The sequence below is a fragment of the Nymphaea colorata genome, chromosome 1 (assembly GCF_008831285.2).
Source record: "Nymphaea colorata isolate Beijing-Zhang1983 chromosome 1, ASM883128v2, whole genome shotgun sequence".
NCBI classification, from domain to species: Eukaryota; Viridiplantae; Streptophyta; class Magnoliopsida; order Nymphaeales; family Nymphaeaceae; genus Nymphaea; species Nymphaea colorata.
In genome coordinates, this window is record NC_045138.2 from 40,824,099 (window position 1) to 40,846,432 (window position 22,334).

At 39.8% G+C, this 22,334-nt stretch overlaps 3 protein-coding genes across 5 annotated transcripts; 1 reads left to right on the top strand and 2 right to left on the bottom strand.

The window, feature by feature from the left end:
• Positions 1-1,316: 1,316 nt before the first annotated feature.
• LOC116248866 (probable calcium-binding protein CML36) lies at positions 1,317-2,621 on the bottom strand. Its single transcript, XM_031621878.2, has one exon. It carries the CDS (start codon positions 2,401-2,403, stop codon positions 1,771-1,773), a length of 633 nt encoding a protein of 210 aa, XP_031477738.1. The 5' UTR covers positions 2,404-2,621; the 3' UTR covers positions 1,317-1,770.
• A 6,658-nt stretch (positions 2,622-9,279) lies between these two features.
• LOC116257593 (bifunctional protein FolD 4, chloroplastic-like) lies at positions 9,280-15,117 on the bottom strand. 3 transcript variants are annotated; one of them, XM_031634531.2, is made up of 6 exons: positions 14,730-15,117; positions 12,893-13,212; positions 12,040-12,276; positions 11,761-11,928; positions 10,428-10,614; positions 9,280-9,635 (listed from the first exon to the last, which is right to left on the bottom strand). In XM_031634531.2, exons 1-5 carry the CDS (start codon positions 14,935-14,937, stop codon positions 10,444-10,446), a joined length of 1,104 nt encoding a protein of 367 aa, XP_031490391.1. In that variant the 5' UTR covers positions 14,938-15,117; the 3' UTR covers positions 9,280-9,635; positions 10,428-10,443. The 3 variants fall into 3 exon arrangements, with proteins under 3 accessions (XP_031490391.1, XP_031490383.1, XP_031490365.1); XM_031634523.2 differs by lacking the exon at positions 9,280-9,635 and adding an exon at positions 9,662-9,800; XM_031634505.2 differs by lacking the exon at positions 9,280-9,635 and having other exon boundaries at positions 10,056-10,614.
• Positions 15,118-17,194: 2,077 nt separating this feature from the next.
• LOC116257618 (zerumbone synthase-like) lies at positions 17,195-18,961 on the top strand. Its single transcript, XM_031634562.2, has 2 exons — positions 17,195-17,712; positions 17,932-18,961. Exons 1-2 carry the CDS (start codon positions 17,660-17,662, stop codon positions 18,728-18,730), a joined length of 852 nt encoding a protein of 283 aa, XP_031490422.1. The 5' UTR covers positions 17,195-17,659; the 3' UTR covers positions 18,731-18,961.
• The last annotated feature ends 3,373 nt before the right edge of the window (positions 18,962-22,334 follow it).

Consider the following 22,334-nt stretch of genomic DNA (forward strand, 5'->3'; position numbering starts at 1 on the left):
ACGGTTAAACTAAAGTTAAAGATGAGTCAGAACCCTTAATGGGAAATATGAGAAAGTATGAATTGTTTTGCTGGTCGCAAAATTAATGCGATTTAACTTGACACCGTTATTTTATAGTTTAGACTTTAGAGCATAGTAACAAGTCTTGTTTTCGTTCTTTTTTTTAACCTTAACCGTTGAGATTTTTTTATACGACAGATTTCAAAAAAAAAATGGTAAACTTTTCAACAATTTAGAAAACCTTGAAAATTAAAAAATAATAAAATAAATTTAAAACTAATAAGACGTCATAAAAAAATAGATAAACAACAAATGAAAATTAGAAAATGAAAACAAGCAGTTTGGTATTAAAAAAAATGTGAAAAAGTGTAAAATGAAAAAACGTGTTCGATTTGGTTTTTTTCAAAAAATTGTGTTCTTTTTTTTCCCGTTCTATTCTCCAAAACAAATAAATCAGAGATGTTAAGGTCGTCATTCCTGGACGCAACACAATCAAAGGTGATCTAATGTCCTTTGAGATCTAAAATTCCAAATCTCATATTAATGGACTTTTAATTGAATCTTAGATCGCTTGAATTACAACAGGAAGGTGCAATACAAGAATTACAACAAAACCTGCAATTTGCGCACAGATCTATAGATCCATAAGTTTGGGGAATAATGGGGGATCTTAGATCCGCCGCTTCGAAATTTGGAGCTTTTTGAAGCATGACTTTAAGGTGGGTCACTTGCTTGATCCAATCCTCGGATCCAAAACACAGATTGATCAAATGCTCCATTAATACAGCTACTTAGACTGAATCTCTTGCTGCAAAGACTATGTGAACTGTGAGTAGTTCTCAAGTTTTAATAAAATGAAAATCAAATATATCACTAGTATTTAAACTTTTATGTCCTTTCTAGATTGCAATTGACCCAAGCTACTTAAGTTTATTTGATCTAAGATGTTTCTAACTCAGTTTTCATTTTGTTTTTTAGAGTTATTGTTCATTAACATATATAATGTTTTATTTATATTACTTGTTTATTTAAATGCTGCATTATATATATAGATATTTTGCTACATTTAACATACGGGCATCTATATCTGTACCCATGTGACTTAGTTAAGTTCTCAACGCTCTCCATTGGGCAATGTGGGTGCCACATTTATTCACATTGCAGTTAACCTCAACTTCATATTTGTGAAGGTGATTTTCGGAAGCTATTATACTCGTGAGGCAACATATATTAACAATAAAGCAAAGTTCTTTGGCATGGCTGGTTGTGCTGGAGCATTTTCTTTTGTTTAATCAATAACATAATTTCCGAAAAGATAAAGAAGGGATTCTCATATTTCTCATTTAAAGCTTCACTTCACTTCTCTCTGTAGTCCATATATATATATATATATATATATGTAGAGAGAGAGAGAGAGAGAGATGCAGATTTTTTTTGTCCATTTTTCTCTGCATTTTGAAACACATAGAAATTGAAATGGTACCGAACAGATTTCCGATTCACAGACTCAAATCAGAAGCCCTTGCTGATCCACCAAACGACTGATCACATCCATCGTTCATCCAAGTCCCCACAAAAAAAGGAAAAAAAAGAAAAAAAGAAAGAGATCAAAGAAAAACGGGCTGGATCTCAAACAAACCATGGATCAGATTCATATCCATTTTCTTCTTCCTGTCAGATGTTGCTTGCGCCTTTCATCTTCGTCTTCTTCGACGACTCAGACCGTCGGATGAAGCAAGGGGAAGGAAGCACCAGGGAGGGGAATATCGATCACCATCTCTGCTGCTTCATCATCTTCTCGAAGTCCTCGAACCCAACGAAGCCGTCGCCGTCCGAGTCGACGCTGCGGATGATCCTCCGGCAGTCGTCCAGCGTGCAGTCCTCGTCGCCGAGCGCCTGCAGCACGCAGAGGAGCTCCTCCGCGGAGATCCTGCCGTCGCCGTCGGAGTCGAAGACGCGGAAGGCGTCCATGAGCTCGGTCCCCTGCGCGGGCCCGGCGGCGACCTGGCCCAGCGCCCCGAACTCCTCGACCGTGATGCAGCCGTCGCCGTCCCTGTCCGCGAGGCTGACCATGAGGGACACCTCGGCGGGCGTGGCGGAGCCGAGGCGCCGCAGCACGTCCTCGAGCTCCGCCCTGGCGATCTTCCCGTCGCCGTCCTTGTCCAGGATGCGGAACACCTCGGTGAAGTCGCAGTGGACCTCGTCGGGGGGGCACTCGGGCCAGGCGCCGGAGGGGAACCTGGGGAGCACGCTCTTGGGCGTGCCGGCCTTCATGTCGCCGGAAGAGGAGGAGGAGGAGGAGGAGGAGCTAAAGGAGGAGGGGTTGGAGCGGGAGACGGAGGGGGAGCGGGACTTGGAGGAGGAAGATCTGAAGAGAGCGGGTATCTTCTTTGCCAGCTTCATCTTCCTCCCTTCTCCCGCCCAAAAGCATACCACATAACCCAAGCCACCACAGATAATGCCGCACCAGATCGCTTCTCAGAGAGAAGAAAGAGAAGAAGGTGGTTTCACCGGGGAGGAGGAGGAAACTGGGAGGAAGGAAGGCGAGGAAGAGGCCATTAAATGGACGCCATTTTCAACTACAGTGGAGAGAGGAGTGAAGGTTCGAGGAAGCTTCCTTCTCCTCTCTCGCTTTCTAAAAATATTTATAACGAGTCCTTGGGAGAAAGGGTGTGGAGTGGATGTGGCTTCCAGTTTCCATATTTATTTTTATTTTACTTTATTTTTTATTAATAAAATATAAAAAATAAATGCGCAGGCCGGACGGTGCGCGAAGGAGGACCAAGATAGAGAGAGAGAGAGAGAGAGAAAGTGGCCCCACCATTCATTCTGTTAAATAGTTGCACACATTTTTCACTTTTCCATGTCCTTTTTGCCGAATTTGTATTCTGCCTCACCTTCCCCAGCACATTCACTTTTGCACTGTTCCTTGTTCTTTTCATTCTCTATGCACCGCGGACAAAAATTTGTTTTTTACTAGCAATGTGTAGGCCTATTAACAAAGAAATCAGAAGCAAAAGACAGAACGGATCCGTTCTTCTTCCTTTCTTGTGAATCCAAATAAAGTATAAGAAAACAGCTTGGCCACAACTTATCATGTTCCACCAAATTGCTTCCAACTCTGCATGGTTGTCACCGATGGACTGTAGCTGATCACCAAATATGTTTTGATCAGGTGATCTGCCATGCCATTTTGTGTTTTAACACTCCGGCCGCCGCTGCTACTCCTGTTGCCGCCGCCATCTAAGCGAGCGAACGGCCGGAAATGGTGCAGCCATGCAAATTGGTTCAATTCAACAAGTTTGAGTTATGTTTTGCCAAATCACTTATTCTATCAATTGGCAAAACTATTACCTTGGGAATCTTGAGCTGCAGTCTCAGACTTGCTTCTCCACCTAGTGCATGCATTGCTAAAATGGTGATTAAGTTTTTCATCAGAATTAACATATAAAATAACCTAGAATATTATAAAGTCATTAGAGATCGAATCTGATAATATTGCAATGCATGCACTAGGTGCCTCAAGGAACATAGCGTAGTGGGTCCGGCTAATGTCTGGTAAAAAGCAGGTCTTTAGTTCAATTCTGATGAAAAACTTAACAAGCAACTTGTTGACTTGATGCCAAGTTATGTCTAAAGGAAGATTGTTGACTTGACGATGGAAAAATAAAAAATTTGTAATTTTTCTGCATTGATAAAGTGGTACCGAAGGTATCCATTTTAGGAATGCAAGAGATAAACTTGAAGAACAAATTCTTTAATTTAAATAAGGTTGCAAACTAATAGAGAAAAAAAACTGGCGAATATACTAATTGGCAAAAAAAAAAAAAAAAAAAATCAAAGCTTATATAGACCAACGTGACCCACTGGCACCAGTGATCGTGCTACGGCTGCATGTGACACAGCACCATAATGAGGTCTTTGAATTCTGCCACCACTACACAGCAATATGTTTGTTTGCCCCAATAATTTCCCAGACAAACTTGCAAATATTTAACATCTTATTGAGTTATTGTAAGTGTGTTTGAAATTGAAAAAAATGGAGCTGTTTATAATAAAAAGGTAAAACTATATTTTTTGATATCTTAATAAGTATAGCAGATGGTGCCGTTTTTTCATATTGCCAACATTATACAGACCTTCATTGAAAACTTTTTTGGATTTCAACGTCGACGACAAATTTGTGACAGAAATATTTCATATACAAGAGCTTGTGAGCATCGAGGAAGGACAAACATTAGCAAACAAAGAAGGGCACATGTGTGTGTGTGTGTGAGCATGGGCACATGCATGTGCCCTTTAGCATGAAGACGAAATGGGCGAACTCTGAACACACTTAGATTCCTTTCCCATCCCCTTCCTAAGAAAATATCATTTCATCATTCGGTCAGAAGAGATAATCCATTCAACAAAAACTTTCTTTCTTTCTTTCTTTTTTTTTTAATTATTTTCAATGAGAATAAATTATCCATGAAATGTGACAACGAAAGCGAAATAAATGGCCGATCGGTCGACTCAGTCAGGACCCAGAAAGCCCACATGTGATGGTTGGTGAGCCAACGTGCCCACCCAAACTATTTAAAGTTTAATATTGTGAAATTCCGTGCTTTTAATATACCACCTTACGCTAAATTAATATTGTCAAAAAAAAAAAAAAAACACGAGTGTGATTAACAATGATTGGCCTCGCCTTCCATGTTTTGACTCTTGGCCAAATCGAGGCAGCATGTTCTATTATGTTCATTTTCACTAAACTATTAGCAATCTTACCATGTCTACCGCAAAACAAGAATCCTTATATATATATATATGTATGTCTGGTCCTTAAAATTGTAGAGGTTGAGTTGCACAAAGACAGAGAGCATCTTCGTCCTGGTAACGTAGTATATATTCTACTATAATCTCTATATTAATAAATTAAAGAGTAAATAAACGGGTAAATATGCTTAGAGCATCTTGATTCCTGCAACCAAGGTGATACGAAGCCAAAAGTTTAGTTTAAAAAATGTAATTCATGTGGCCAACATTTTTAAACTTAATTTTGTAAAGCACTGCAACCAAGGCCTCGTTTTCCTCATAAGGCCCTAACATTGTTGCTATTGGACGTCGTTGCGTAAATGTTGTTTAAACAATCGTAAGATAATAAATTAAAGAAATTCTATGGTAATATGCTTTTTTTGGGCAAATTTTTTTATAATTTAAAAAAAAAGTGATTTTTTTTTTAGTAAGATCTACGTTTTTCATGCTTGTATTGACTTGAGAAACAACAAATATATTAATGAAAATGGTAAGAACGTAATTTAGCAATGGAAATAGGGTTACTTACTGTGATCGTTTTTTCCGTTTTGTAAGTTAGGAAAAGTTTAATTGAAGCCTTCATTCGATAACGCTTATTAGAAAAAAAATATCGCTTTTATCAGGAAAGCTACCGAAAATAGCCACCTTTTTAAAAAAAGGAGCAAATTTAGGTCCAAAAAGAAAAAGAATATTCGGTTACCCATATAACAGTCGGGTCTCTTCATGGAAGCGTGGTTCATTTATTGTCTCGGAACACAATTTCCTACGGAGATAATTTCTCTGGGAATATGTGCGGGAGGATGGGAATTCCTTTCTGAGGCCTTGGTGGTTGTGCCTTTGACTACGGTGGTCGTTGTCTTCTCGCTCTTTTTCTTTTGCGCCGGAATTGACGGGAAAAGATGCCCAGTCAAACGCCTCAACGTGGAGTGCTGGGATCATTTGCTGGAAAATTATTGCCCCAGGTCGCTGCCAACGTGAAGCGGACTTGGAATTTCTCATACCCAGGAAATTACACCCACCTTTCCATTTTTTTTTCCTTAAATTTTAAAATAAAAAAAATGATTTTCCTGTGCCCACTCAAATAAAGACAACAAACTTGTTTTTCCGAACGTTTTAAACAAGAAAAAATAAAAAAAAAAATTGTCCTGACAAATTTGGGTAGCCAGTTGGACCAATAGTTAGTTAGTATTGAAGCTTGATTTTATTTATGTTCAATTAGCTTTCGGGAAGTTGAAAATTCTTGAATTTTGAAAGTCTGGAAATTGGATAAACAAACACGTCTTTGCTAGGCCAGCACCCGATAAACGCACAGAAAATCAGAATATTCAAAGCAAAAAAAAATTTTAAAATCTTTCCAAAAAAAAAAAAAATCCCTTGGGCCAAAACTTTTTTCGGGTCAGATCCTTATCGAGTCACAGTCACGTAAGATGCACGTTGTCTCCGTATGTAGAATACTCCTTTTTTTTTTTTCCTTTTGCCTTTTATTTAAATAAATATTCCACGAAATACGGGACCCGGCAAAGAGCAACCGGTTTTGAGCGTTTCTGTGGGTCCATTACAGTCCCAAGCAATAAACCGGGTCTTGCGACTCAGATCAGCACGGATCGGATTCAGTAGGACCCGGCACCTGATCTGGATAAAAGCCAAACCAATACTCTGAAGTTGCGAGGATGTAAATTCCGAAAGGCCGCTTGCTGTCTGGATTGGATTATATCTGGATCCACTTATGTCTGGATCCGAGTTCAATCTATATATATATGTGTGTGTGTTATTGAAGTTAACTCTCGAGATTCAAACTCTATTTATCAAAACCGAATTCAGATCCGGCATTTGTGTGCAACCAGGTCAAGCCTTTATCGGATCTCGAAGCAGATACCAGACTCGGATTCGGATTCAGATGGAAACTGCGAATGGAATCCAAATCAGATCCACAATCCGGTTTGAATATCTTTACTGGATCTGACCAAACAAGTCTGAAATCAGAAAGGTAGTCTAATCGATTTGCATCTCCATACAAAAGAAAGTAGGGATTTTAAAATAGAATGAAACTGCAGCACCAATCATGAACTGGCCCTTACCAAGGAGAGAAATTTAAAATGTATTGGCTTTCTACAAGGAAGTTTCCTCTCCCTTTGGCTTTTGTTGCTTTTTGAAAAAAGAAGTGTGGAAGTTGAAGATGATGGCTGGATTGGGAAGTGTGCCCCATCTTATACTGGTTTGGATCTGCTTTTCAAACCTTTTAGGATGTTTCCCAGCTCCCTGTGGGAGTAAAGGGAAAAAGGGGAGTTCTTGGGCAGAGTATGTCAATGGGAATCCATTTTGGATTCGGATCCAAGAATGGATTTGTTTCTTGGACCCATTGGGTTTGGAAGCCTACCCCAGAAGATGGTTGGATCTGAAAGTCAAGAATGCGATACTTTGGACCTGAAAGAGAAGCTGTAAGAGTTTGAAACCTAAGCTCCTTTAAAGTCAACAAATGAATGCGGTCTCTGGTTGTATACGATCAGCTTAAATGTTTTTCAACATCTCTACATTTTACTTGTCCAAAGTCAGGATCAGATCTTGTTGCAAAAAAAAACAAAGTTCGCTTCTAGAGAAAGGTTTTAAAAAGCAGCTAAGGTCTTGTTGCACAGGATTGATTCAAAAAGAAAAATGCAGTTGTAAGTAGCTTTATTTTCACTAGATTTTTTTTTTTTATGCAAGTTGAAGTTAACTTAGAAGGGTTCTTAGACTCCTTCATTTACTTATGCTTTTTCCCAGATTATGCAGAAGCTTCCCTTAGTTGACTTGCTTTTTATATGCCATACTTGGGGGGTGTTTGCAAGCATGGATTGGTTATCCATGGGTAACTTTTTCTGGGAAAAAAAACATCTAGGTTGGGGGTGCAAGAGGGTTATCCATGGATGGTATCTGCTGTAAGGCGCCAGTTTGAATTTGAATGGTTCAGATTTCAAGAGTTTCATTGACAGTAAAAAGTAGTCAGAAAGATAGTTGAGAAACATCAAACACTGACTTGGGTTAAAGATGGATTGAATATGTGTTAGTGGATATGAACTAAACAAGCAATAAAAAAATAAGAAAGTAGATGAGAATAGAAACGGGGATTTCGAAAATCAGAACTCAGAACTATATGTTGATTGAACAACCTATATGCTACAGTGAAAGCGCACTATCAGTCACATGAATAATCCGGTGGGCTAACATTGCCTGTCGAAGAATTAGTGTAAAAGGATTCTTTTCAAAAGATGCAACCCAGCATGTGAGAAAATGCAAAAGAAAAAACAAATGTTTTACTGTTCATCTATTTCTTTATCAGAACCTCCTTTTGTCTCTTGGGGTTTCTCGGTTCATTGTCATTCTCGTGCCGCCGGCATTCTGGTTGCTCGAGGAGATGATCGGCGAGAAAAAAAATTCATCCCCATCTCTGGTTTTCCGTTGCTTCTGATGCTATGATGGGGTTCCGATGTAGAAGCCACGGTTTACGTAGAACGATGGCTGAAGAGACGGAGTCAGAGTGGCGACAGCCGACGTGCCGGATTCTTTTCTTGACCGGTGGGGAGGGGATGAGTGACGGAAGGCAGGCGGTCGACTTCTCTTCAGGCAAGCTCGTCAGACCCCCAAGACCGAGATATTTGTATCCGAGACAACATTTTACGAGGTCGTTCTCAAAACCCCAGACATTTACACCGTAGAGATAATTTCTTCCTACAAACAAAGGTCATGCTATACTTTCTTCACCAAGATTTTTTTTTTTATAAGAACACAACCAGAAATGAAAGATAAAATAGAGGTAGTTGGCACAAGAGATGGGGCAAAGATGGTAAGTAGCAAGTTTTTGTTTCAAACACTGGTAGCGTCAATTCTCTATACTGTAAAGAATGACACCAATATACAAGTTAAAACATAGCAGAATTATCACCCAAAAAAGAGATTTTCTCCAGAGGCTTCACCTTTACTCACAACCTCCTACCCACCTTAAATTTTTGGACCAATCTTTGATGATCACATTATATGTGGACTTCTGCCCCTCCCTAGATAATTTCTCGGAAAGGCGAGAGGGAAAGGTCAGGTAATTGACAGACAACCTCTAAGTCAATAAAAGAAGGGCTCGAGCCCCACATTGATGGGCCTGACCGACTAAGCTTGCAATTTCCACCAGTCCATTGAGTCAGGTCACATAGACACTGACGTCGAAACAGACTTCAATCCTATACACGATCTTCTGAAACTGAATGTGTGATCATGGAATTTCTAATCCTACAAATTTGTATGGAATTATATTTTACGTTTCCATACCCATTCTGACTATTAAAAGCTTTGTTTTCCTTTAGACTGAACGTTTTTCTTTTTTCAGTCCAACCTTATAACTAATTTTACATCTCTAGAAAACAATGGCCGATTTATCAATATCAACTTCATAAGACTGAAGAGTTAGCAAATAAAGGGAAGTCCTGACCAGTAAGTGAGCTATCCTTCAAACCCCTTGGCAGCCTGACTTGAGTAGTTCATATTTTTATGCCATTTTACATATTTTTCCGGCTGTCTTTCACGAATCTAGACTTACAAATAGATGAATATTCAAAACTCTGAAATATAAGTCAGATCAAATTTTACATCGACTTCAAGAGTTTTAGCATAGCCGGTCAAGCATGCAAGCACGTAAAATGCATATCACCTGATCAATTCTCCCCTGAATTGTAAAATGTAGGATCATGCATATCACTCTGAAATATTCTGGCATCGCTTTTGTCTCTAAATGCAGCACATACAACCAGAAAATTCGCTTCCAACAGCTTATGATTCGCTTCCCACTTCACACTGCTTCCGCTGAATATAATCTGCTAAGCTTTCCGCTTTATCAGCATCTACATAATAAAGTTGAAGCCTCCGGAAAAGAAAGCCACTCTTTGGGTAAAAATAAAGCACGACACTCCCACTTAGAAAGCACCATTCATCACATCGTTAGTCAGTGAGTCTTTCAAAACACCGACTTTCGGCCTTTCCTGAGATCATTACTTCCTCTTGGTGTCATAATTTCTTTGTCCCAATGGACAATATATCGAAGCAGAAATTTTAGAGGTCTCTATGCTTTAAGAACGGAGGATAGTGATATTGATCAAAAGGTAGCGAATGGTGCTACTGATTTTAAAACAAAGTACGAGTTTTTGTCTAATCGCCAGGTCTGATTCTGCGGCATTTTTCCAAGGCTGCAAAATGGGGTCTGACCACCGTACCAAAAAGTATAAGCACGATCTGTATTTGAGAATTGAAAGACACATTTTTCATGATTTTTTGAAAGGCAAAACATCATCCCCACCATTAACGCCATGTCATGGCTGCAGGCCCTCATTCTAGCTAACAATTTCATTCCAAAATTTGTTGATCATATACAATCTAAAAGTTGTGGTGCAAGGTTATAGTGAAAACTGCTCAACTGCTTTGGCACCATCAATCAATAATTCATGCTTTCTCGGACTGGAGTCAAAGATGAGAACAATTAAAAGCGGATAAATTTATGAAGCACCTTAAGGCAAAAATGCGTTTGGAAATGAGGCAAACCCTGATCGACCCATGAGGTCTCACGGACCCCACTTCAAGAAAAGGCATCCACCTTGTAGAATCAAACTTACCAATCACAGTTGCTCCTCATTTGAAATTGTGCATCCTTTTTGCTGAATCCAGCGTGTTGGACAAAAGCATGGCTATTGTCATTGGACCAACTCCACCAGGAACTGGGGTGATTGCAGAGGCTACCTTGCAGGCCTCATCAAAGCATACATCACCAACCAAGTTATAACCACGCGGAGCTGTAGGATCCTGAGAAGGGAAACAAAAAGAGAGGAAGCCTTGAATTCTTCAGATATATGCATAAAGGCAGCACCCTAAGATCTGCGCTAACGAATGAACATGGTTCTGTTTTTGTTTCTCTTGCCTCTAAAGTACCAGTATTCTCAGCAGCAATAAAAGTATCTAACAAAATTATCACAACAGTAAAATCTCCCTCCTTCACGCCCCCACCCCCCCCCCCCTCAAAAAAAAAAGAAAAAAGAAAAAGAACCCCACATTTTGTGCGAACATGTTCAGAGATAGTATAAAGATGTGTGCAGTGCGTTAACTTTGCTCTTCTTCAAATGCCAAGGATGGGAAAAAGACATCCAGTCAACCATAACATTCGTATGCTTTCTAAATTGGACCTGCCCCTTATACTAAATTGGAGCTTCCGCATCCAGTCAAGGACCAAATTGGTATGCTTCCACTCACTTAAAAGCTCCCTTATACCACCCCTTTCCAGCATCAATCATGCTTTAAAGTTTAAATAACACAAATAAATAAATAGCAGGGCTATGGAGACAGGTACAGAAGCAGTTCTCACATACAAAAGGCAAAGGAGAATACAACTGCATCTCTTCAGACAGACTGGTCAAGAATTAAAGAGGCAAACAGACACAAGCACAGAAACAAACAAGCTTGTAAACATATACCCTAGTTGAACTATTTTCACAAAAACCATCACGCCAAGAACCACCATTGACTAGTGGAAGGTGACAAGATGCTCTGATAATGATTACATTATGATGTTCTAGAAAGACTACATAGATCAATATTTCGATGTGAATAAACATATCAAATTCTTCGAGCAGGTTGGCTATGCAAATTACTGCATACACCAGCAAATGCACCCAACAGATATGATAATCAACATTATAGAATATTCCACCAAAAAGTTTTCTTTTGGTTCAAAATGATCAATATGTGGAATATGTTCAACAAATTAATTGATGACAGCAACCACAACAGTATTTGACATACTGCCCCTGGCTCTTCAAATATGAAAAATAGTCACTAAAAGATCTCTGGACCTTAATGATTGAAGGATTGTAATAATGAATATACTAAATAAAGCAGCAGGACCCAGCTATCTATACACTTGAATTCTGTCAAGGATAAGATAGATGAACTTACGTTTACCGGGTTGATACCAACATCAATCACCACAGCACCAGGCTTTATCCAGCTGCCTCTAACCAAATTGGGGACTCCTGCAGCAGCAATGATGATGTCAGCTTCTCTTGTAATTTTCTCAGGATCCTTCGTTTTGGAGTGTATGATGCTTACTGTGGCATTTTGCTTCTGAAAAAACAGTCAATCATGACAAATTAACATGGATATCACAGGTACAAATTTTTAAAAAACTGAATGATTGCATCCACAGAAAAGCTGCATGAAAGAAGCTTAATTAACCTGCAATAGTAATGCAGCTGGTATTCCAACTATATTACTACGACCAATAACAACAGCTCTCTTCCCTTCAATGTTGATGCCAGATCGACTTAGCAATTCCAAGCAACCTTTTGGAGTGCATGGAACAAATAACGGATTCTTCCCTTGCATCGCAAGATAACCTACATTGAGAGGATGGAAGCCATCGACATCCTTATAAATGCTAATAGCATCCATGACTTTTCCTTCATTCATATGCTGTTGCATTAGCAAACAAGGACATTAAGTTAGTGCAATAACATTAAAGCTAAAATGGATGTCATGGGCATCCTCTTAAGAGTGAAAAGCTAAAACCATAGGGAACACTTAACCATAGCCTATCTACAAAGGACTTGAAGCATATAAGCAAAACCGTGCAGGCAAGTATTCACCACAATAAGCGCCACGGGGTTTGGAGGAGTAAGTTGATCTTAGGCTGTCTGGAGAGCAGCCAAAGTTCAAATCCCACGGTACCATCCTCTATGCAAAACCAAGCAGGCATAGGTGTGGAAGGTGAGGGTGTCAGCCTCATAGTTCTATGCTGCCTGGATTATGACAAAGTTTCATGTTTTCGATGTTGATTTTCATGTTAGAAACCGTTTAACCATCATAGCCATTGTGGAGCATGTCTGTTGGGCTTTTTAAATGTAAGGACACCCAAACATTCAAATGTATGTCATTGACTCATTGTGCATATTTTTGTCAGTATATTTTGTCAGCATAGGTTTGTTCCACATCCTAATTTTTGATAAGTGATCTATGCTACCAAACTCACTTCCACATACATCCATGTGACAAAGAAGAGAATTAATGTGCTACGACTTGTACGACCTACCTTTGGTAGCGGAAGTTGAACAAGGATTCCATGAACTGAAGGATCATCATTAAAACCCGAGACTAGACGAAGAACATCCTCTTCTGAAGCATCTTCAGGTAAAAGAGCTTCATGAGAAGTAATCCCCACTAACTCACAACCCTTTTTCTTGTTACGAACATAAGTTTGAGAATCCTTCCTTGTTCCGACCAAAATAACAGCCAAACCAGGTACAATGCCAATTGCATCTTTCATTCTAGATATTTCACTAGCAATTTCATCCTTGATTTGTTTTGAAATCAACTTTCCATCGATAATGGCAGCAGTATGTTCAGATAGATCTGTATAATCAGAAATGCAGATTAAACTTCAAGTGACTGCATTAACAAAATTAACAAATTGATTCAAAACAGGCATCAAAACATTCGATCACTATGACGTTGCTTTCAAAAATTCATTTACATGAAAGATGACCTTAGCACAGAAATTGTTTCTTAAAGAAATTAAAATTACAAAGAAGCATGTTTTCATTCCCAAGCTTCTTTAGGTATAACCAGAGTCTCATCATAATTCAAGCAGCACGATTTTTCCTACCAAAGGGGATTTTATCCTTCAAAAAAGCAGTCAAGAAAAGTGTTCAATTCAAGTGAGATAATTTATGAATCACACCAAGAGAGATAGATGCTTCAACTTTGAAGTGAAAAGACATCAAACATACTTAAAGTAAGTGAACCTTTATCAAATTCATCAATATCCCCATAAAAAAAAAAACAACTATAACTTGTACTTTTAATTGGATAACTATACTACGTTCAATTACTGAATGAGACCAAGAATAAATATGCATACCACATCAGCATCAAAGCAAACACCATCGTTTACAGTGAGCGCATCAACTGAAGATACCTAAGAAATACTAAGAAACTTAATGCAAGTGCTCAATTTATTTAACCAAAAAGGTAATGTAAATGTTCAAGCAGCTCAAATACAGCCGCCTGCGAGCAAATAGGTTTTCGCTGTAGTGGGACGTCAATTTTGCAATACCACTATTATTATCTAGTGGCTTCTCATTGTACCAAGTGACTTCTCAAATGAAACCTGTACTCCTTCCTGTTATATATAGTTTCTGTCTCAAAAGCAAAAACAAAGAAAAAGAAAAAGAGTTGTCCTTTGTAAAACACAACGTGAAATCAGAATGGGAGACAATGCCCAAGGTATCTTACAGGGAAATGCTTAATTGTTCTAGGAACCTATGACAAATTTCAGACAACATGGTAAAACAGAGAGGAAAAATTCGCAAAAAACAAGATCGACTTCTTCCTCATGCCAATTAGGCTGCTGCTGCTTCATTTTTGCATTTTGGAGGCCCTGATTGTCAGCGTAACCCATACAACCAAAAAGAGTTTTACACTCCGAGGACAAAATCATGCTCTTTCTTCTTATAAATAACCACACTTGCCGATCTATTTATGCTGGAAAATTAACAAAAGAAATACCCTTCATAAAATCTTTCCTCCCGCCCAACCCGGCTACGGTCTCCAATGTCTCATGTGCACTTAAAATTTCCAAGTTGGTAGGCAGATTTCAAGAGTCAAAGGCAATGAACTGTATACACAATTCACGACTTTGGTTATTTTAGGCTTTTCATATGTTTTTGGTTCAGAAGGAACACAAACGACAGAAAGGAAGTGCCTGTTGAACAACAACCAAACATCTAAAATTATGGCATTGATCATTTGATCCATTTACTTTCATCCACTTGGTCGTTTGCAAAAGAGAGAGAAACACAAGCAAGAAAACCATGGGCAAAAGCAATCAACAGTGGAGAAAGGATGAAAAGGGCAGCACCAGAACTCACCGCTCTGTTCGCTGAGGGCAGCGAAGGGGCGAAGTGGCGAAGCGGCGAGACTCTGCTTTCGGGCGAACGAGGGGAGGGCAACAGAGAAAGCGGTAAGTCGGCGGTGGAGTAGAAGGAGAGAGGGCGACGGCAGGGACGGCCTCGAGAGGGAAGGCAGGGATGCTCGAGCCAGCGACTGCAAGGACAGGCGAGACGGCACCGACTCCATGGACCCTTTGGCGGAGGGGAATGCACACAGGACCAGTGCCCTCCCCGGCAGCCCCTTTGTTGGCGGTCACTTTGAGTCCCAGCAGACGGCCGACCAGTTGATTGTTGAAGCGTGTGCCTACAGGAGCATGGCCGAATCAGGTGATATGTTGTGTCACCTTCTGCTGGTCATAAAGCCATCGCCCTTGTTCATCATTCTAGTGAACGGCTTTTTTCTTATATTTAAACGCATTATTTTTTGCACTATTCATCTTAAGAAAATGAGACATATAGTGGCTCCTGAAAGGAAAGGAAGAGATGAACACCAGTCAAACCGAGCAAGAGCTAAGCCAACTCGAGATCGGCTGGATTCATAAATTAATTGATGAGCTTGAGCTCGAGGTGAACTTGACATAATGGTAAAGCTCGAGCTGGGTCGAGTTTTAATGAGTTGAGTTCGATATATTTTAAGAGCCGATGAGGTTTGAATTTGAGCTCTCACTCTGGGAGCAAAAAAGCAATGCTCAAACTCAAAGTCGAGCCGAGTTTTAACGAGTCGAGTTGAGCCGCTGTTTACCCCTAGACTGAAAGGATAGCCATGTGTATTAGTAATACTAAAACATCAAATGCTGAAAAAAAAAAACACCTACCCATGTAAGGGCGCACAGTAGATCAACATACACAATCGGATAACTCGTGCAAATAAAACTGACTTCAAAGGAAGAAAGCAAGAAGAGTATTTGTTTCTCCAACTTTAGCTTGGTAATTTCAGTAAGTTGATTAGATTTCATAACTATGAAGACCTTAGTGGCATCACTTGCTGCAAAGTAGATACAGGAGTTGATGATGTTCACTGGTTGCTTCTTCGGGCGGATCTCCTCTCTATCGTATAGGCATGAAGTAGGCGAAAGGAAAAGTAGATAGGACAGCAAGAGCTAAGCAGCTACGTTTAGCTTCAGCCGCTGAAAAGAATTATGCTTGTATTTTCACATGAAACTGTTATGTTCTTTTTATAATGTGAACGAAAAGATTAGATAAGGATTAGATACCTTTTGTTGATTTATCTATTGTCACTTCATTTGGAATGTGTAGTAATGATCACATTTTAAAACTTATTTTTTATTTGGTTCCTGTGCTACCTTGTTTGATGTTTTAATTCTCATTTTGTAGATTCATTGTTTTAAATATATCTCAACACCCTATCTATGTTATTAAAATTTTGAAAATGATAGGAGAAAAAAAGGTCATTTTTGCCCCACCCATCGAAACTTGAGTGAACATTAGTACACCTTTCAACTTGAGTATTGTGTTCTCACATTTACAACACCCACAAGAATCAAATAGGTGAAGTGTTTTCTGTGCGCTTGCCTGTTCAACCAACTATCCCTTGAGACTAACGGGAAATGATCTAATCATTAGTGCTTAGAAAGCAACATTCAAATTTTAAGTCTCAAAATACATTCCAAATAATGCACCATGAATGTATTTCAAAAAAATGGACAGATGTATGAAATACACTCCAAATAATGCAACATTGCTGTTACAAAACGTGTCTTTTTTAGTCAAAGAGTAAAACTTAATCAAATCTTTAAGGGTGCATTTTGGTTGCCGCAGATCTAAAATCCACAAGATTTGAGAAACATGTATTTAAGATCCAACCCTCCCCATCCGATCTAAAATCCAATATTTTCTCAAAGCAAAAACATAAGATAAACCTTAGAAAGATTCTTGGTTTGATGAACAATGAATTTTACCACCATTTTTTTTTATATCAACAAAAGCATGTCACATCGATGCATGGCCATCAAATCTAAAATAAACTTAAGAAAAATAGTTTTTTTTTTTTGGAAGCAAAATGACGAAATTGCCTCCTTTAGAAAAGCAATAACCCTTCCGGAAAAGACAAAAATGTAATCTGGAAATATTGTTTTAAAAATTAATACTCCCTTCACACAATAGACGCGCTATTCCCATGAAATTTGAAACGCTTACAGATTACAGTTTTGGACTTGGGAGACATCGGAAAAATAGGGAGGGGCCGTCAACTTTATGAATCAAACAAGTCAAAATAAGTCAACGGTTAAACTGAACCAACCTTCTGACCAGGTTTTCCAACAATCAAAACCGACTCAAAACGATTTACGAGCCAACTAAGCTAGTCAACCAACTATAACTGATGGTCCTTTCGAACGGTAGAGAAATTGTCCGGAACAAACGGTATCTCGAGAACACGGTGGGAAGCTGGCTGCGCGGTGTCATCCGTGCAAACCGTATTCTAGTTGCCCTGTCGTGGGACATCAGGGGAGAGATGAAGAGTCGCGGTAACGAAAATACGCCCCCACAAGCGGGCGGTGCCTGGGCCTCACCCTCACGAGAATAAATGACCTCGCATTTCTGCTCCTGACAAAGATGATCATGGCATGGCGCCCATGTGGTGGGTCCTCTTGAAATCGTCTGTTCGGGGGGGTAAAAACTCTTCTCTTCTCAACCATAGATCCAGCAAAAAGAAACGTTCTGCCACCGACCAAAGTGAACCGCACCAAACTTTCCGACTACTGGCAGCTCCGTTTCCTTAGTTCTGGCTCTATATAATAATGCTTCAAGGGCTGTGTTGGAGCAGGAAGAAGAGAGCAGGTGTGTGTGAGTTGCAGTAAAGTTTTGAAGATCGATCTCATTTCTTCCGGTCAAGGGGGGGGGGGGGGGGAGTCTACCACCAACGCCTCTTCTTCTTGAAGCTGTTTCGGATGGCAACTGAAGCAGAGACTGTTGCTGAAGATGCTTCCCTATCTGCCAAAAGGCGCATATATATATCTCTCTCTCTCTCTTTTACTTGTGTTGTTTTCCTTGCTCATGGTTGATCAAGGACAGGTTCTGCCTGTGCGTAGAAACCCATCCGGAAGCGACAAAATTATGTTGGTTTTGCTCAAATTACTCGTTTGGTTGGTCCCTTCGGCGAACAAAAATCCTCCGTTGTACAATTGATGATGTTGGGATCCTGGGGATGGTGCGTTTGCAGGTTGGAAGGGAAAGTGGCGATCGTGACGGGAGGAGCGAGAGGGATCGGGCGGACCACGGCGGAGCTCTTCCACCAGCACGGCGCTAAGGTCATCATCGTGGACGTGCTGGACGAGCTTGGGCAGTCCGTCTGCGCGGCGCGGGGAGACCCCGACGGCTTCCTCTACTCCCACTGCGACGTCACCGTTGAGGCCGACGTCGCCGCGGCCGTCGACCTCGCCCTCGCCCGCTTCGGCCGCCTCGACATCATGGTCAACAACGCCGGGGTGAGCGGCGCGGGGGATCGCCACGACATCCGGGAGGTCGACCTCGACGGATTCCGGAGGGTTTTCGCCGTCAATGTCGACGGCGTCTTCTTGGGCATCAAGCACGCGGCGCGGGCTATGGTTCCGAGGCAGAGGGGCAGCATCGTCTGCCTCGCCAGCGTGGCCTCGACCATCGGAGGGGTCGGTCCCCACCCATACGTGGCGTCCAAGCACGCCGTGCTGGGTCTCGTCCGCAGCGCCGCCGCGGATCTCGGCCGCCACGGCGTGCGCGTGAACTGCGTCTCCCCCTACGCCGTGGGCACCCCGCTGGCTCTTCCCTTTTCCGAGGGCGGCGAGTCCTCTGCCCTCCACGATTTCCACCGCTACGTCGGCCAGTTCGCCAACCTCCAGGGCGTGAACCTCACCGTCGACGACGTCGCCCTGGCCGTGCTCTACCTCGCCGGTGATGAGTCAAAGTACGTGAGTGGTCTCAACCTTGTGGTCGATGGTGGCTTCTCCTGCGTCAACCACTGCTTCGGCATTTACAGGCCATGAAAAAAACGCACACCACCCACATCGCCAACACGATGGATGGAGATGATTCCATTAGTAGGTCTTAGAATGCGATTACGATGATGATTATGAGAATAAGGAAGGAAGGAAGGGACTAGGAAGTGATGGTTACCTTTCCGCCAGTTTTCCTTTTTATGACAATATGTGGAGTACTTTGAGAAAAGTGGTTCTGAATGAAATGAGTAAAGGCGCCGAAGTTGTTCACAGATCCAATTGAATCGGTTGTGAATCGACGAAAAGCACTACAAATTTTACTTTTACAAAAACAAATAACAAATTTTACATAATTAGTTCAAATAAAAACTCTCTACACATTTGAAAAACAGTTGCCTTCTTGAATATCAAATTAGTTGGATCTGATTCAATAGAAATAAGTTCACAATACCAAAGAGTCGGATATATAATAAAAAGTCTATTCATAATATACGCAGAAGCAAACCTATGCTCACTATACTCATCGGAATTGGAAAGTGGTAGGAGGAGAGAAAGCATTTTCTTTTTAGCTATGGTGACAGAGGGAAGGACAAGTATTATTGAGATAGAGTGAGTGGATTTAGCAACGGGATTATGTCTAATACGAGTGAAATTATTTCACGGAAAAGGAATCCTTCTTTGCTCTGTTGGTCATCCTTTTTTAACAGTAAAGCTCTGTTTTTGAGGGGCTGAATTCACAAGGATCGTGAGATTTTAAGGTCGAAATTTCAGGAAAAGCTTTTGTTCTTATCATCTTTAGAAAAGGAACATGGAATTTTGATGGGGTCCGATCTGGCATCACTAAAAACAAAGAGCAATAGTGTGCTGTCGTTTTAAGCTGACAACTGACTGCTCGTGCGTGCCTTACTCAGAACTCTGATTAACATCTTATCTTCCTTCCGTTTAGTGCTCCGCAATGAATGTTGCAATGAAAACGGACAAGTTATAATTTTCGGGCCTACTTTTTAATTTTACTTTTACAGATAAGCTTTACATTTGAAATTGTACATATAGTCAAGTCAATCGGGAAGCATGATTTTTCCAAAGATTTTTTTTTCTTTTATAATAAGCAGTGTTATCAAATTATTATGAATTGACTCTGGCTGATTCATATGGAATAGCAACTTGTATCAATTCCATACAACATTTGATTAGATGGGGACACGTGACCCTTTTTTCTTTTGTTTCTCATTAGGTTACTCGTACCTTATTTTGTTGTTTTTTCATTAGGCTTTCTGTATTCTAGTTTTTTTTTTTTTTTTCATTTTTTTACTTTTTCTTTCATGGTGAAACTCTGCGTGTTTGGTGGGGGAGATGTCTCGAACAGGCCGAAGCCCTCTATTTTCCTCTTGCCTTTAAGGATTGAGGACTGTTTAAAACTTGGGTGAAGAATCGTACATTTGTCAATTAAAGTGTTGTGCATCCAGGGTTCCAAGACAATGGTGAAACCAAGATCGACCATGCTTGGATCCACACCTGACAGGCAAGACTTGGATCAGATTTAAATGTCACCGAGTATCTAAACGGTTCTGATAGTTCGGGTTCGGGATGGTTTTGCCCCTTACTGGGTTCGATTTAGCCGGATTATTTGTAATTGAACCTAATTTTTGAATTTTATTTTCAAAATAAATTCAGATTTTAACAGTACAATGTCTGACATTTACATATAAACAGGTCGGGTCTTTAACGAATCTCAGTTGGATGTCAGACTTGGATTCAAATTTGGTTGTGAATCTGCATATGGATCGAAGTCCAGTCACTAATTGGATCTAATTAGCCGGCTAGTGAGAGAGAGAGAGAGGCTGTGTCATATAAAGTCGTCTTCAATCCTCTCCCGCAAATAGTTGAAGTGGTGGGCAGATTAGATGTATTAGACACAACTTTTAGATGTATTAGACACAACTTTGTAAGACACAAATTACTTACTCTTATATATATTTGAAAGCGGTATATTTCTACATGATAAAATGCATTGCATGGTGTGCCATGAGAAATCAGAAAAATTTCTCAATCTAAACTTGAACATAGAAATTAAAGGTTTATGTATATAGTTTGCCGAATCTCCTGTATCTAGATTTTAGTTTATTGTTCTTTTACTTTTTAAATCCGTACATATAGATATAGAATGCCAAAGATCGACAAAAATTTCCACAAAATCATGAAACATTCATGTAGAAATTGAATTTCATGATTTTTTGAAGATTACAATGCTCGCTTTTTTTACTTGGAATATTTGATCAACACATTTGATTGACAAGATTTTTTCTTTATTAAAATGGAGGGCCAACAAATTTTGTGGATTGGACTATGCCATCTGACTGTAGAAATAAGCACCAAATCTGGGATACATCCAGTTCCTACAACAAAATTTTAAAACATCTGATTAAGGAGAGTAAAAGTGGTAAAACACTTTTTCAGGTACACAGCAAAAAACAAAAAAACACAATGAGAAAATAAAAATGCAGTTTTCTTGGCTTAAGTTTACGGAATTAACTGTAATCTGATCATTGATCTTAATAAAAAAAATAGGCTCAAAAAAATAAACTTTCCCTTGTATTTAAGTGGATTGGTGCTTGTAGTTCAAGTTACATGTTTGTTTTATCTGTAACTTATGGACCATTTACATGTTTATCTTATCTTTATAAATATATTCAAATTGGCATCTAAATTTACATATATCATTTCAAAATATGAACATACACACACACAGTTTTTTTTTTTTTTTTTTTTTTTTTTTTACCTCTCTTTGAGTGGTGAGAAAAAAGATAGATTACATTTATTGTTTCTCATGTGATGTGTCGCACCACGTAATATCTGCGGTTTGAATGGTCAGTTGGACAATAAACAATCTCCAAAACCAAGTAAGAATATTCTCATATTCCTTCAACTGGGAGACCTTTATTAACCAATTCCTTTAAGGAGCAAGTAAATGCAATTGGACTATCAGTTTGGTAAAAATATATTCGTAGACGAACAGTTGGCTAAGAATCAAATCGAGTTGTCCGATCATCAAGCAGATCCAAACTCTCTATGCAGTTTCGTACTTCATTCCAGATCTAAGCGTTAGATTTCACCAATACCCAATCGCTTGGCATGTAAATGACACGTCTCAAGCTAGTCGGACTGTTGGGCAACCTAAAGTCAAACTGCACTAGATGGGAGACGACTAGGAAATTTAGTCTAAAGGATGCCCTGTGGCTAGATTCATTGCTAAGTTTGATCCAATGAGGAGCTCCTTAAGTTTATCAAGTAGTCACAGTACTGGTAGAATCAATGAAAAGCTTCTCTTGCTTCAAATGGAGCTGTCTAAATTGTTAAATTCCAATGAGGTTGGTTCTGTTTCTGGGTCCTCAAAGGCAGAGCAGGCTCTAAACAACATCGGAAAATATTTGGTAAAGATGTCTTTAGTGCCATAAAAGAAAATCTTTTCTAAAGGGAGGATGTTGAACAAAATTGAAAAAAAAGAAGAAAAACCATATAGTGTTGATTCCCAAAAAATGGAGATTCTAAGCACATTTCAAATTATAGGCCGAGGGTCGCAAGAAAGGTTTTCTAAATCATATTATTTTTGGAAGTCAGGTGCTCTTTTGAAATGATGAACTACTTATTATGG